The following is a 15271-nucleotide window of genomic DNA, read 5'->3' on the forward strand; positions in this document are numbered from 1 at the left end:
TCTCATGCTGGGATCATGGGCCCACTCCCTTCCTTACTAGGCTGCGCTCACGGGTTGGCGTGAAGAGGGGAGCTTGCCGGCCTGACTTCAACGAGTGTAATAGGCGGTACGCACGCCTGGGAAGCTCCTCGAATCCCTTTATGTACCCTGTGGTATCATTCCCTAATTACCCCAATGCCACAGGGGTTTGCGGAGAGGAATTTGCCTGCTCTGAAACCAAAAGCTCATGTTTTTACGTAAATGGATATATTAAAAGTCAAAAGCAAACCAAACCCACTATAATAAGATCCAAACGATGTCGCCACCTAAGCCTGATACATACTTATTAAGAGGGTTTGAGGGAAGTCTTAAATCTATTAAATAGCAAATGCCAAGGTACAAAGTGGTTTCTCCACAGCAGTTCAGCTCAGCTTCCTGCTGTGTAGCTGGAGATTACACTGAATCCAGGGCACACTTTAGAAACATTTTCCTCTAGTGACTTAAATACATACATATATATACATATATATATGTACATATATATATAAAATAAATAAAAAGTTTAGGATAAAAACGCTTTAATCCTCCTCTCTCTAGCTTTACATCTCATTATTCTGAGTAACTGATCTGTGTGAAAACATTCTCAGTTTCAGTTTAGCTAAACCTCTGAGTCGCAGGGAACAGCTTTTAAATTGCTCCTACAATTCTTATCAATCAGCTGGGTCTGTGTAAACGAACTAGGAATACGGAAACCTAATCACTCCCTCTGTGAAAAATCACCATGTCTCTGTGATCAGAGGAAGAGCAGATCCTAGGAAGCTCTCCACCCCCCCATCCCAGATTTGCACCATTTCCTGGCTATTTCATTTTATTCAGGACGGTGCTGAGCTGATCTATTACTTCATAAGTCTCCCGGGCAAGGGTGGGTGTTACTGATACATGTCTTAGGAGAGCCCAGGGCCAGATACTCCCATCAGTGGAAACTCATGTTGCAAGCACGCTGTTTGCACATAATAAGATGGGTTTCCTTGGCAAACTGCTCCATCACACACGCAATCAGCGGTGGGCGGCAGTCAAGGCACACATTTTGGGGAACGCATCATGGTATTTTTATTGGTTTTCTATATTTTTCCCTTTGTTGTAAAAGAATGGTATCAGAGTTCAATTTGCAGAGAGAGATGAGGAAAACTGAAAATGAGCAGGAAGGAGCCCATAAAACCACCCAGGCTGGTCATTCAGCGAATCCTTTTATGGTTAGTGGCTGTCTATTTACTGCATTCTACCAGGTCATTATTCTTGGGGATAATTTATCTGACAAAGTGCCACTGGGTAAATTTTCCATCATCAATGAAAAAGACGCCGGCTTCAGAGGAGAGAAGAGCTACCTGAGGAGGTGTGAGATGTATGTGTGTTGTATCTGCTCTTCCTTTTTTGCTATGTACAGTGTGAATGCTTCCCTTTCAAGCTTTGCCTGATTGACACAGACCTTAAGAGATTTACAGACGCTGGACTAGAGGAAATCCACCCACATTTGAGTAAACCAGATGATTACAATGAAGCTCTCTTGGGTTGAAACTAGCTCTTGTTATTATACTGGCTTACTTAGCAGCAAAAAAAAATAAAAATAAAAAAAATAAAAAATTAGGATGTGAAACTGGCAATGAATTTACCAGAGGACACTAAAAGATTTAGTCTGCCCATGGAGGTAGGTAGGTTAGTAGATAGGCACACGCAAAATCATCTTATTGAGATTTATACCTCAAGAAGATGATCATATCAAAGGATTGTATTGAAGGGTGTCCTCATTTTTAAGTGTGGAATGTATTTTTTTAAAAGTATTTATAGGGACTGGGGAGCCTGGGTGGCTCAGTGGGTTAAAGCCTCTGCCTTCAGCTCAGGTCGTGATCTCAGGGCCCTGGGATCGAGCCCCGCATCAGGCTCTCTGCTTGCAGGAGCCTGCTTCTCCCTCTCTCTCTCCCTGCCTGCCTCTCTGCCCACTTCTGGTCTCTGTCAAATAAATAAATAAAATCTTTAAAAAAAAATAAAAGTATTTATAGGGACTAAGGATATCATGGGAAGCCCCTAGCTCACCCTCCCCTCCCTACAGCAGCTCTGAGAAACTGAGTTGTGTCTCACGTTGGGCACTGGTTAAGTGAGGTTGGAGGTGCTAATACTGATTTGGCCTTTATGAATAGAAACTTGGAGACAGAAATGCTGGGTTTCTGATCTGTGAAAAATGAACATCCAGCTGCTGGCGGCACAGACTGTAGGAAAGCAAGGGATGGCGCAGTGTCTTCCAAACGGCGGTGGTGATCAGGGGGATGAGGGCTATGCTGAATGAGGGACTGGGGGAGTTCCCTGAACAGTGGGAGTTGGAGGTGTGATGGTGATTCTGACCAATGTTAACACCTGGGTGCTGACAAATAACATTTATAAATGACTTTTTCAACCGCTTCCTCTAGTAAACAAGAAGCTGTTATTATCACATTGATTTTGAAATTCAATGTTATAGAATTTTCTTGCTTTAATGAGAAGGCAGATCCAACCGGTAGATACAAAAATAATTAAAGCAACTGAAAGAGTGCAAATGAGAAGTAAAGTAACAATACGCCCAATGCTTAACCCAAATAGACGGTTTTTGCTGATTTTCCAAAAAAGATGAATGGTTATCTTGAGATAAAAATATGAAGCACAGCTCAGTATGAATAAACCTGCCCTTTGGTAAGAGTGGAAAAGTCAATTAGTAATGTCATTTGTTGAAAAATCTGCCTGCACCTGGTTCTCATTTGTCCTCCAGCTGAGAAACCAAAGACAACTTCTTTTTATTGCTTATGGTCAAACAGCAAGTTCATTTCGCCATGGGATGATCAAACGGCCAGCCTCCCCCGGCTTGAGAAGGTTTGCCTTTCACTTTCAACTTGCTCAATCATCATTAACTCTGAAAAATGTCACATTCCATTTGTGCAATGAAAATTTCACCACCGGTGACCGTTTGGGTAAAGTTTTTGTAGGCAAGGCCCTAAATCTTACAAAGCACCTCACACATTCTCAAGGTCATTTGCCCCGATTCCTTGTGTAATGACAGCAGCCTAAGATCCCAGAGTCTGTGGCCTCGCATAAGCAGCTTTGAAGAGCCTCTGTGTCTGGGTGCATGTTTTCCTCTCCAAGATGGAAGGGGTTCACTGGGTGATTCCACACAGGCGAGTCAGCTGGGCAAAACCGATATGTGTGCATGTGAGCACACACATGCACACACACACACTGGGATTTTTACCAAACGAAAATAAGAGTCTTCTTTACTGGGGAGATACCAGTAAAGACCACTGGACTGTAGCCCTTTTAAAGCAGAGTTATGCTTGTTTTTTTGTTTGTTTGTTTGTTTTTAATTTCATTTTGTTTTTATTCTGGGAAGATAGCTTCCCTGGAGAAGGTGCAATATCAGCTTGGGGAGGTTCCAGAAATTTTAACTTTTGCTTTTGGGCTTGAGACATCCTCCCCCCACCCCTTGTTTATCGTTTAATTATACCTGCCCCCCACTCCTGTCTCTGCAGAGAAGTTCTGAAATGTAAATCCTAGAGATGTGGCATGGGGCCAGATCCCTGATGGGCACTCTGCAAATAGGAATTTCTGATAGTGGATGTCAAGCAGCAAGACCGCTAAATTAAGAGGTCACTTGATCCAGAGTCTTAAAGCAGAGGTGTACTGAGGCAAGTCAAATAAATTTCATGCCATTTGGCAAGTAAGTCATAGCTAAAACAGGCCCTAGTTTATAGGTCCTGATTAAATTTTCAAGGTCAAACAGGAGACCAGGTATATGAGCTCTTCAGAGCTATAAGGCTGAGACGCTAACGTCCTGTTTTAAATAGTCTCCAAGAAGGGCATCTTGATTTCTAGCTTTAGTTTAATGCCAAAGTTCTGCCAGGTCAGCTGCTGAAAGAAGGGGGAGGTTATCAGTGGGTCTGGATTAGAGGCCCATAATCTTGGTCTTGTTCTCTTTCAATTAGCTCTGGCTCATAATACGTTAGAATATTTATTGTTGCTAATATCAAATTTTTAATTGACTGGTAGAAATTGAGGGTAGGAGAGAGGACAAAATAGCCTAATGATATTTTCTGCTGCTTCTAGCAAATATAGGACTAGATCCTTGGTCTAAAGTAGAAATGTGCAGCTCCTAAAATATGAAAGAGTGTCCTACCATTTTAATGGCTGGGTTGAAATGCCTGCCTTTTAAAGAAAAGAGATTCCAATGCTAGGCTATTAGCTGAAAGAAGCTTGTGTATAATTTCCTACAGGATTTTTTTGAAAAAATTCAAACACTTGGATATGTACTTGGTATTCTAAGTGCTCTAGAAATCTTACCTTGTTTTAAGCTTCACAGTAATTTCGAGAAGTAAAATTACTTACCTAAGGTCATGGAACTTATTCAAAGCCCAGAAGGCTGAGTTGGCATCCATTATCCTCTGCACCTCTTTTTTTCCACAGAGACCTCTTGGGCTATGCAACCCAAATGCCCACTTACCTGTTGCTTCAAACTGGGCAGATGGTATATAAAGAGAGTGATGGATCTGTTTGTTCCACTTCACAGGGATGGGAAAAGGGAGAGCAGCTCTGTCAACTTCCCCACTCTCCTCACACTGACTTGCCCTCTCCTGTCTCCTCGCAGAGATCACCTTTCTACTGCTGGCTCCGGAGTGAGCGTGTGAGCGGCTTCTGTGTCTCTCTCACACACATGCATACACACACACACACACACACACACACACACACACACACACACACACACTTTCACACGCTGCTACTGCTGTGCTTCACTGAGCTGCGCCCGGTTTGCGATCCGGGCATAAGAGCAGACATCATTTGCTCATTAGAGTGAAGTTTTCAGGACGTGCCCCAATTACTGACCTCCACTAACGGCCTGGGTTTGCGCTCGACTGCAAACCGGAAGTGGCAGAGTTCACAGTAGCTGGTGTTTGAGGATGACAGCCAGTGCTCCAGGCAGCTCCGATGGATTGTCCCCAAGGTCCCCGTGCATTCACAGGGGGAGAGCAAGTCCTCTTGGCTGCTGCCCTCATGGCAGATCCTGCACATCGGCCGGTCATTGAAGGGGCTGCAAGAGAAGGAGGGGCATCTGCTGGTCACCAGGCTGGACGCTGTCACCACGAGGATGGTCCTCTGGCTCTGGGTCCCTCAGACCTTCCCCGGCAGCAGCCGCTCAAACAGACCCCTGCATTCAGACCCTAGAGGTACACTCTGTGTACCTGGCAGTGGGGGCCAGGGCCGGGGTCCTTGGGCATCTCCTGTTGCAGATATAAAGAAGGAGGGGGTGGCCCAGGGCTAAGAGTGGGTGAATGTGAGTAGCCTGTTACTTTTGTATTGGACATGGATGTTGTTCAGGCAAACTCCCAATCAGAAAACAAGAACTGTCCTTCACATTAAAAACAGAAATTGTTTTGAAATGACATCAGCTGCAGTATCTAGGCAAATTGTGTCTTTCGAACCAAACCAGGACATTTTCAGGTACTCAGAGGTTCTTTTCATTTCTTCTCTCATTAGGGTGGGAGAGTGAGGGGAGGCCGGTTAACTGGCAGCGAACTCTCAAGCCCTAACACGGAAGTGCCATCTGACCCAGAGCACCGAGCTGAGGGCAGGTGGTCCTGGAGCTTTCCAAGGATGCTCTCTGGGACGCTATGGGCACTAAGCTGAATCCAAGTTATGAGTATGTCCTATGGAGACGGCCTCGGTTGAGAGCTCTGCCATTAATCTGGAAAAAGACAAACCAGCCGGTGCTTTCTGGGAAGGCACACGGCATGGTGGTTCATGAGGCAGGCTCTGGACCCCAGCTCTGCTGCCTACCAGTTGGCTGACTCGGTGCAAGTAAGTCATCTCTCTGTACTTTAGTTTCTTCCTCTCTAACACAGGTGCAAAGAATGGTGCCTGCCTTCCCCATAGGTGATGTGAGGATGAGAAAAGATGGCCCAAATCCGAAGCTTAGAATAAGGACCAGCATGCAGCAAACATGTTAATCGTGACTATTTTCACTTACAGGAAAACTCAGGTCAGGGAAAAATCAAATGATGTAGTGCTCCTCAGGGAAGTTAGTGGCCAATGAAGGGCTCAAACTAAGATGGCCTCAGCTCCTGTGCATACTGTGTCTTGGGAGAGGACTGTTCCTTTCTGATAGACATCATCTTGTATCGCTTCTCATACTGTACTGGGCATTTGGTTTTAAACTATGTTATCCCTGTATGTGCCTGCCTGAGGACCAGCCTCTCTACCTGCCCCCACCTGACCTGGACCCATCGCTCTCTTTGACACCATCTATGAGCCAAATGGAAACAGCCATGGAAGCACTGCTATTTCCCATGGGCCTTTCTGGGATGATCCTGGGAATGAGTGAAGGCTGAAAGGGGATTAAAAGAGGAAAAGACTTCCTTCCTACTTGCCCGGAAGTGGGTCCCACTCAGAGCTGGGAGAAGAAAGTTGAAGGAGTTGACCTTTCTCTGGCTCTTCTTGGCTCCTTCATTCCCACTGAGTCAAATGCATGTGAAAGTTGGAAATAATCTGGTTTATATGACCTTGTGATGAGAACATGTGAAAACCCCTGATACACATGTGCACAAACACACTCCGCCTCACAGGTCTAAGTCGTCTTAGCTCTGTAGCCTGTTCTTCCTGACTAAACAAGGTGTCTCAAGGCTGCCAGGGTGATGGGTGCACATACAGTGACCTCAGTTCAGAGATGAGCAATGATGCTCATCGCCTTGTCATATTCTGAGTCCTAACCAATTGTTAGAAGCTTTTCGAGAGGTGGGAAAATATATATTGACTTCTTTCTACTTTATCCCTTAGCAAAAGCTGTGCCAATCAGCTGAAGATGCACGGGCAGCGTTTCCAAGATACACAAGGGTTGAGTCTATGTCTGGCGGCCACCATGTCCAGGCTGGGACAGGAAATGCTCTGGTGCTGCCAGCAGTCCTGCCAGAGGTGCGTGTGGGCCGGGGTCTCTGCTGTAGGGTGTGGTTGACTTGCTCAGACTGAGGTAAGCAGTCAGTGTGTGAGTGACTGGCCTAAAGCTTCTGGGTCAGAAGTGGTGCTGGTATCGGAGGTCAGGTCCGGTGTTGATACCCACCATACGTTTATTGATCAGACCTGTCCCTACTTATCCTGACAGAAAGCTGGAGAAGCCAAGGAGCATGTATTGGCTGGGCAGCCCATGGCTCTCAGTCTGCCATTGGAGAGCAACACCATAAGAGGAGAGACCTCCAGGGACAAAGTGCCAGCCTGGATGAGCCATCTCTGCACTGTTTGGAGCCTTTGGCCTCCCTTTGGTTCCTCATTCAGGGGAGACAAGTTGTGGTAATTTGAACAAAAGGACCTTGTAGGGCAGGGTGTGTTGGGGAGGCTCAGAAGTTGGGGGGCCTATGGGGCACAAAGGAGGGGGCCACAAAAGAGGCCCCCAAATGGGGATGTGCCAGAGAAGAGGCTCACCCAGGAAGAAGCCCGGGGCGGTGCTCCATCAGCCAGCGCTGACTGGCACAAGCACCAGGAGTCTCTTCAGCAGTTGTGCCCACAAGTCTAATCACTTTGGCTCTGTCACCTGAAATCAGGTGCCTCCTTCCTCCAAGCCTCACAAAGGGCCACCTTTGTTAGCGCCTGGCAACAAGAGCATAATTACCACGGCAGTGTCCACATACCAAACACAGTGAAAGCACCCTGTGTTTTGTGGGGTCTTTGCCTGCCTGGCTCTCTCTGTACGTGGGACTTGAAGAGGAAAACTCAACAAGGGGAATTTGAGCTTTATGCCCCATCGCTATAGAAACGGTGAGAAGAGAACTTGGGTAGCACCTCCTCTCACCTGACACAAAGACCTGAGCGCTAATTACGTTCCCTCTGGCCTGTCTCCATCTGACAGAGAGTCATTGGATCAATTACAGATTTAATTATTTTAATAGCGGTACTACCTCTGGGTGGCAAGAGTCCGCACCACTGTTGACAGCAGCTGCCCGTCCTTGGCCGAAACTTGCATGACATACTGTGGCTGCCCATTCACTAGGCTGCCACAGTCCTCCACGGTCTTCACCACAGGCGCAGCCGAGCTGGTGCAGTCTGGCAACACTTCGGGCAGGTGACTGCAGCGGCTGGTTGTCATGGTAACAGACAGCAATTACTCTGCTAATGGCTTCCACGTTCATAGAGGATTTCCATCTAGGAGAGATCAGGAAATAGTTTACTTGGGCAGGGTGGTTAACAGAAAACGGGGGAATTACAGGCCACCCACATCATCATGTCATTATTTAATAACAGGGGGAGCCTAGACGCGGCGCCTCTTTTTGTTACCATGTGAGGCACGCGTGCGCATGCGCACAGAGCCCCCAAGACAGCGTGGAACGTGCTTATGAGCGGAAGAGCGAGCGTGTCGGTGTCCATAAACATTTAGGAGCCCCGCTCTTTGAGAGGGGAGGGCGTGATGGTTCTGGAGCCCGATCTGAAGAGGAGATAAGCAGTTCCCCTGCTCTGTTGCCAAAGAAGCCATAAGTCTTTGTTGACACCCTCAAAGTTACTAGAATCATTATTAAAACTGGTTGCAACTCTTTTTTCTGGTAAGCAATTTATTCCCCATTCAGCTTCATTCTAAGATGCTAAGATTAAAGACAGAGAGAAAGGGGGGATAAAAAAGACTGGCCAAGTAGCAGCTTCTAGGACAGTTATTGGCCAGAAAGAATCAATTAACGTCCACCTTTCTGACTGTTGCTGTATCTGTGTCCCATAATACAATTATCTACTTAATATATCGTGACAATTAACTTCCTTTAAAAACTTAACCTATTTTAGCCTTGTCTTAAATAGTTATTCATGGGAAGTGATTAGTTGTTTGAGCTTGTTACATTTTTTCTTAATGGATATCGCCATCAAATATTAGAATCGAGTCTTTGTTAGTAGAATACTGCCTCATCATAGAGAATCACACAGAAGAATGCAAGAAATGAGGGTGGATGAGAGCTCCACTGCCTGTTAAAAACAATCCATTCCCTGACACATAGCCTGTCAAATAGCCTGCAAGGAATTCTGTCCCCAGTCGGGGTGGTATGGGCTTGAACTGCACCTCAGATTCAAAGCAGTCCTACCCGCTGGTATGAGCAACAGCACTGTATCCAGTAAGAAGTCTGCATGTGATGCATGAAAAATAGAGATTGTTATAGAAACTTGTAAGAGTTGCATCTCACTTTTAGAAGTATGGCTGTTTTTGCCCAGCCTGCTCCCCTCCAGCGCTGGAGCCCAACAGGGCCCAGACTCCGTAGACAGACGCAGGACTGGTTGCTGGACTGAGTTGACATCAGTAAGCAGACTGTATGGCAAAGGCCCCAAACTGAGGGAAATCCATCCCACAGCCCCAGGAGGACTTCAGGAATTCTTCAAAAGCTTGTTTTCTGCTGGCTGTTATACCCAGTTATTAAATAGTACTTGATCCCTCCGGGTCTAGAAAACAGGATCTTCCCAACTTCCAGAACAATGTGCATCAAATGGATGTTCTTAGGAGAAGAACGCAGTGTTTGCAGATGAACTGATGCCCTCCCTCCCAACACGCAGATGTCAGGGAGGCCTGAACATCAGAGACAGTTGGACGGGAAGGGAATCCCCTTCTTGCTGCTGTGGTGTCTGGCTGGCCTCACTCGAGCATGTTCCCATTCCTGTCCTTGGCTGACACAAATCCTCTCTGTGTTGTGGTCTGCTCTCTGCTGGGACACCTTTGGAAGCTGGTGGTGGGGAGGGGATTCTGGACACAAGCCCTGACCTGAGGCATGATGTGGGGACACAGGCTTCTCAACTGCCAGGCAGTAACATACAAGGGTACAATTGCATGATTAGCTTGTTTAGTTTTGCTATTTATTTATTTAAAAGATTTTATTTATTTATTTGACAGACAGAGATCACAAGTAGGCAGAGAGGCAGGCAGAGAGAGAGGGGGGGAGGCAGGCTCCCCGCTGAGCAGAGAGCCTGATGAGGGGCTCCATCCCAAGGACCCTGGGACCATGACCTGAGCTGAAGGCAGAAGCTTTAACCCACTGAGCTACCCAGGCACCCCTATAGGGTTTTGTTTTTTAAATAGGATTTGTTGCCTTTCTTTCTTTTTACATGGCCAAAGCCAGAAACTGTATGTTAGAGAAAGTACAGAAAAATACAAGGAAAACAACACAACTCACTCATAACCCCACCACTTGGGTAACCACGGTAAACTTTCGGAGGGGATATCTTTCTAATTTTTGGCAGGGTTCACAGGGTGGAGTTGATTTGTAGCAGAGGCCAGATTTTTTTTTTTTTTTTTTAAAGTAACTGAGTTATGGTAGCTCTCAGGCCACAGAACGGAAAGATGTTCAAACCCCAACTTCTAAAACTGCACCTAATCCCCTTCCCCTGGCCTGCTCTTCTAAAACCCCACTGACATTATTTTAAATTCTCATAATGCCTCCCAGTCACCCAGGGTAACTTCCTGGCACAGCTCTCTGGCCTCACAAGGCAGCCATAGATGAAGAGCTAGGAGTGTGTTGGCAGGAAAAGCAGACACAGTGACCTTCTTGCTGCATGGAATCATTATGTCTGCATGCACTGAGAGCTATTTTTGGGTTTTGCGTAACTTCAACTCACAGGACCAAACCCTCCCTCCCTGTGCTCAATGGACCAGGAGGGAGACAGAGGAGGGATGCACAGAGGGAGGAAAGGGGACCAGGGCTGTCAGGAGGAGTTAGACTGCCCCAGAGAAAGGACATCGCTCAGGCACACAATGTTCCCAAGTTCATTCACTTATAACCCAGATTAAGTTCTCATCAAAGGAAGCCATTCTAAATATATGACCTAAATCTGCCATAAAAATTCCCTTAAAAATTCTAGAACTAGAGTCCCCTTTAAACTTATTTTATATCTGTAATTTCACTTCTGGGTGATGGACTTCATTTCTCTTCTCAAAGGCAAAAGAGATATCAAAGGCCATCTGATCCATTTCTTCCCTTCATAGAGGGTGCCGGGCACAGAGTTGAGCCTAAAGGGACAGAAAGCTCCTCAAGCTTGCTTCCTCTTGGGCTATTCCTTCAGAGCCCTGGACCCCACTGGGGACCTGCCTGATGGGTCACTCTGGTCTGGCACTCACTGAAGAACATACTGGCGTATTTGCTGGCCACCAAGCCCAGAAGTACCTTGAGATTCCAAGATTGGCGTGCCTGTGCTGAGTTCTCATTGCTTCTAAAAGACCACATCTTGAATTGCAAATGGCGTGTAAAGGCCAATACGGAGCATAGACATCTGAGGTCTTGGTGGGAAGGGCTGAGTTGGTTCCGACCCCACAAGAGCGGATCTCATCATCTCCTCAGGTGGAGGAGGAGAGATGGGAGCATCGTTCTCCCCAGTCCCAGTCAAAAGGAAATCTGGAGGCCTGGACCAGGCCTGGGGCAGGAGAGGGCCTCTGCAGGACGCATGCGCCAGTTGGCTTGCATATGTTGCACCTGGGGCAGTGACAAATGGCCCGCTGCATTTCCCTGTCTCCTTCAGAGCCACCTGGGAAAACAGCAGGCGGTGGCTGTGGATGCTAGAAAGAGCTGAGCTGTCGGTTTGCAGCCTAACTGGGCTTCCACTGATCTTCCTGCAAAATTTCAAGCACCATTCCACTGCTTTCTTATCAACACTGCTGCTCCTGTGGGAGAGTATCTTCCTAGTTCACTCAAGAATTCGGCTCTCGGGGATTTCTCAGGGCAAAAACACCATGCTGGTGGGGGGTGGCGTGTCTCTGTAAACTTGAACATCAGATTGCACTGGTAGGACAGGTCCTTTGTTGGCCAGGCTTGACTGCTTGTCTAATTGCTTTCTCAGGCTGCAAATAAAACATGATTTGGCACTGGCCAAGTCCAGCTGCACACAGTGAAAACGGCGGTGCTAGGTGGATGAGGGGACGATAGCGAAAGAGGAGGGAATGGCCCTGTGAAAGAAAGCCTGATGAGACCATTGTTAAGATACAAAAGGCCTGTCTGTTAAACTCTGACCCCTTTAAAGGACGGAGTTCAGGTTTCACCAAAGCAAGGAACCAACCAGGCAGCAGCTAATCGTTGCCATGTTTCTGAACAGTCTGCCTCTGGTAAGTGATTTCCATGGGAACACGGCTGGCACCAGGAGGACGCGTCCAGAGGAGGGAGGCGGGGGGCTCTGTTCACCTCCACTGCCCTCTGGCCCCAGCAGCCCCTGGAACCTTCTGGCAGATTGGAGGATTGCAGAGCTAGGGGAGGAAGTTCTGTTCTCAGAGGCAGGGACCCCAAGCCTGCACCTTGGCTCAGAACTCACTGGGGTCTATCACTCAGCCTCTGAGCCACAGTTGAGATTTCTTGCATATTTGGAATGAAGGCACTAATACTTCCTGAGCCACTTGGTCGGGGTGTTGGTGAGGCCTCAAATAATAAACGTGAACATGCTTTGTGACCTGGACTGAGCCACGTGTAGCGAATTACTGCCACAGCTACCTTCATTCCTGCTCTTACTGTAAGCTGAGCCACATTTCATTTCTATCTTTGAAAACCATCATCCCCCACGGCTGGTGAGCTTCTGCCGTGCTGTCCTCCTGGATCACACTTGAGCTCTGACCTTGTGCCACTCCATCCCATTGGCAGGTGGCATGGAGGCACCTTCTTCCTTGTTCATGCACTTCTCCTCGTTCTCCCCAGCCCTGTCTGTTCAGATCCCTGAACACAGATTTTCCCTTGTCCATGAAAATGTTTAGTGAAGGTAGGTGGTGAGAACCTGCTATTCTGCCGGAGATCCTTGGGTTATATGTTACAGCAGCCATTATGACCTTCCCTTATCTAGCCCATGATAAATACACTGGAAAATAGAATGCAAGCTATGACCAAGTTCCTTTTCAGGCCTGTTTCCATTAGAGCTGTATTTTCAGTGACCAGTCGACTTTCATCTCTTAGATTTAGGACAATACAGCTGTTTTGGGGTGGAATCCGTTAGGCTGGCTTCTCTGTTGGGGTGTACACATTACCATGGGGATTACAGATAAACATCAGAGGGGAAGAGTATGTGTGTTAGCGGCACTGACCTGGTCAGTCAGGCTGCCTGGCAGTGGACTGAGCAGGCCCCAAGCCTGGAGGGGCAGTCTACAGCAAGCATGGACCTCCAAACTTGACCCACATAATGCCAGGGATTTTTAAGAAGTAGGTTCCTCAGGTCTCAATAACTTCTAAAAGGGTCCTCTGTCACCCCCACAACCAGAGTTGGTCAACAAAGCAAATCAAGAAGGAAATTTTTTTTTTTAAAGATTTTATTTATTTATTTGACAGAGAGAGATCACAAGTAGACAGAGAGGCAGGCAGAGAGAGAGAGGGAAGCAGGCTCCCTGCTGAGCAGAGAGCCCGATGTGGGACTCGATCCCAGGACCCTGGGATCATGACCTGAGCCGAAGGCAGCGGCTTAACCCACTGAGCCACCCAGGCGCCCTCAAGAAGGAAATTTATTCATTCTTTTATCCACTCCAAGAATTTTTTTTTTTTAAAGATTTTATTTATTTATTTGTTTGACAGAGAGAGATCACAAGTAGATGGAGAGGCAGGCAGAGAGAGAGAGAGGGAAGCAGGATCTCTGCCGAGCAGAGAACCCGATGCGGGACTCGATCCCAGGACCCTGAGATCATGACCTGAGCCGAAGGCAGCGGCTTAACCCACTGAGCCACCCAGGCGCCCCAGGAATTTTTTTTTTTAAGGAAACTAGTGGCTATTTCTTTGAAGTTTCTGATGGTGCAGAATCCGGCCATTTCAAGTCTGGCTTTACTTTTCCCGAGGAGGGTTCCACGGACCCTCTTAGGAGCTGCAGAGCCACGAGGACATGGCCCCTTTCCACCAGCCATCATGCCCCTTGCTTACTCAGGGGACACTGCCCTAAATTGGGGGGAATGGCTAGCTGTTTTTCTGGTCCCAGAGATGCACATCATTAAAACTGGCCCAGGATTCAGAAGCCTGACCTTAGTTTTACATGAACAACTCTGCTTTAGGAAGGCATCTTGAAAACATCCCTTAGCCTTCCTAGAGGTCTGCATACACAGGGAGCAAGGCCTCCTCAATGAGACCAATGAACGGACAGTGCATGTTGGTCAGTGATTGAAACGAGGGGAAAAAAAAAAAAGTAATAATGGCCTGTCCAGGAACTTTCCCCTCTGAGGGAGACTTTTAGCCCCAGAATTCTAAGAACAGTCTCTGAGAATAGGAACACTCTTTGATAGAAGTCCCTGGCTTTTGAGGCATGTTATAAGCAGACAGCGCATGGCATGCCATGAACAGACTTGGAGTTTCCTGAATGTGCACAGAATATGAAGGCAGGCGGGAAATCACACACTGACCTTCCTTTCCCAATGAAAATGGAGCAAATGACTAATTTCAAAACCATTAACATGTAAAAGCAGCATATTTCTTCTGAGAACAGGGCACAAAGGCTCTCCAAGGAGATTGCTGGGACATGATTACCAGCAACATTTAAGTTTTCAAAAACATGCCAAGGAGGCCATTCACTCGGAGTGTGTAGCGGCAAAGTAGCTGCTTCATTAAACTTAAATAGTCTCGGCAGGGCTGTGCTTACAGACCCACGCTACCAAATTATACGTTTCTTTTCTGGATGCTTCACTGACCTCATTATGTGGAGCGGGGAGTTGGTCATTCCAAATAAAGTGACCATCCGGGTCTTTATAAACACGTCGGTCAGGCGCTTCATGAGTCCAGAGACGGCAACCTTGGTGGGCCCAATGGATTTAAAACAAAAACCAAAAAAACCCTGCCTTTTTTTTTCCTCATTATTCTCCACTTCTGTGTGCATTGTCACACTTGCAGAGCAGAGGAAGGAGGTGGAATGCTTGTTTCTGAGCATGAAGGAGGTTTGGATTTGCGGGTAAAGACATTTTCTTGAGGAATGTGTAAACACCAGTGATGAACCAACGGGTAAGAAAAAATTCCAGACTGGCATGAGGCAAGCTGGATCCGCACAGTTCCAATCTCACAGTGTACTATTTGAATCTGATACCCAGAATTATTTATCATCTTCCCATCCGCATTATTATTTTTGATTCTCAGCCGCAAGAAGCACCAGAAGTATCAGACTAATTTTTTTTTCCTTTCATTTAAAATTACTAATTTTCTCTTCAGGCAGGTAAAATCCTCTAGTCGTGCTGAAGGCAAATCAAGTAACAATTATCATGTTTATACATATTTTTTCCCCTCAAGAAGTGCTCATAAAATTAATTCAGATTTTGGAGGCTATCCATTTT

The 15271-nt window shown here is 46.8% G+C and overlaps 1 protein-coding gene across 1 annotated transcript in view; it reads right to left on the reverse strand.

Annotated features, from left to right (window-relative positions):
* MARCHF3 (membrane associated ring-CH-type finger 3) overlaps nt 1-15271 on the reverse strand; it is a 138785-nt gene that overhangs the window by 27117 nt on the left and 96397 nt on the right. Inside the window, exons 2-3 of the mRNA XM_047730770.1 lie at nt 7941-8184; nt 4882-5086 (exon numbers count right to left, since the gene is read on the reverse strand). Coding sequence (XP_047586726.1) covers nt 4882-5086; nt 7941-8128 — 393 coding nt within the window. The 5' untranslated portion in view covers nt 8129-8184. The remainder of the gene's footprint in view (nt 1-4881; nt 5087-7940; nt 8185-15271) is intronic.

This window comes from Lutra lutra, chromosome 5 (assembly GCF_902655055.1).
Source record: "Lutra lutra chromosome 5, mLutLut1.2, whole genome shotgun sequence".
Taxonomy (NCBI): Eukaryota; Metazoa; Chordata; class Mammalia; order Carnivora; family Mustelidae; genus Lutra; species Lutra lutra.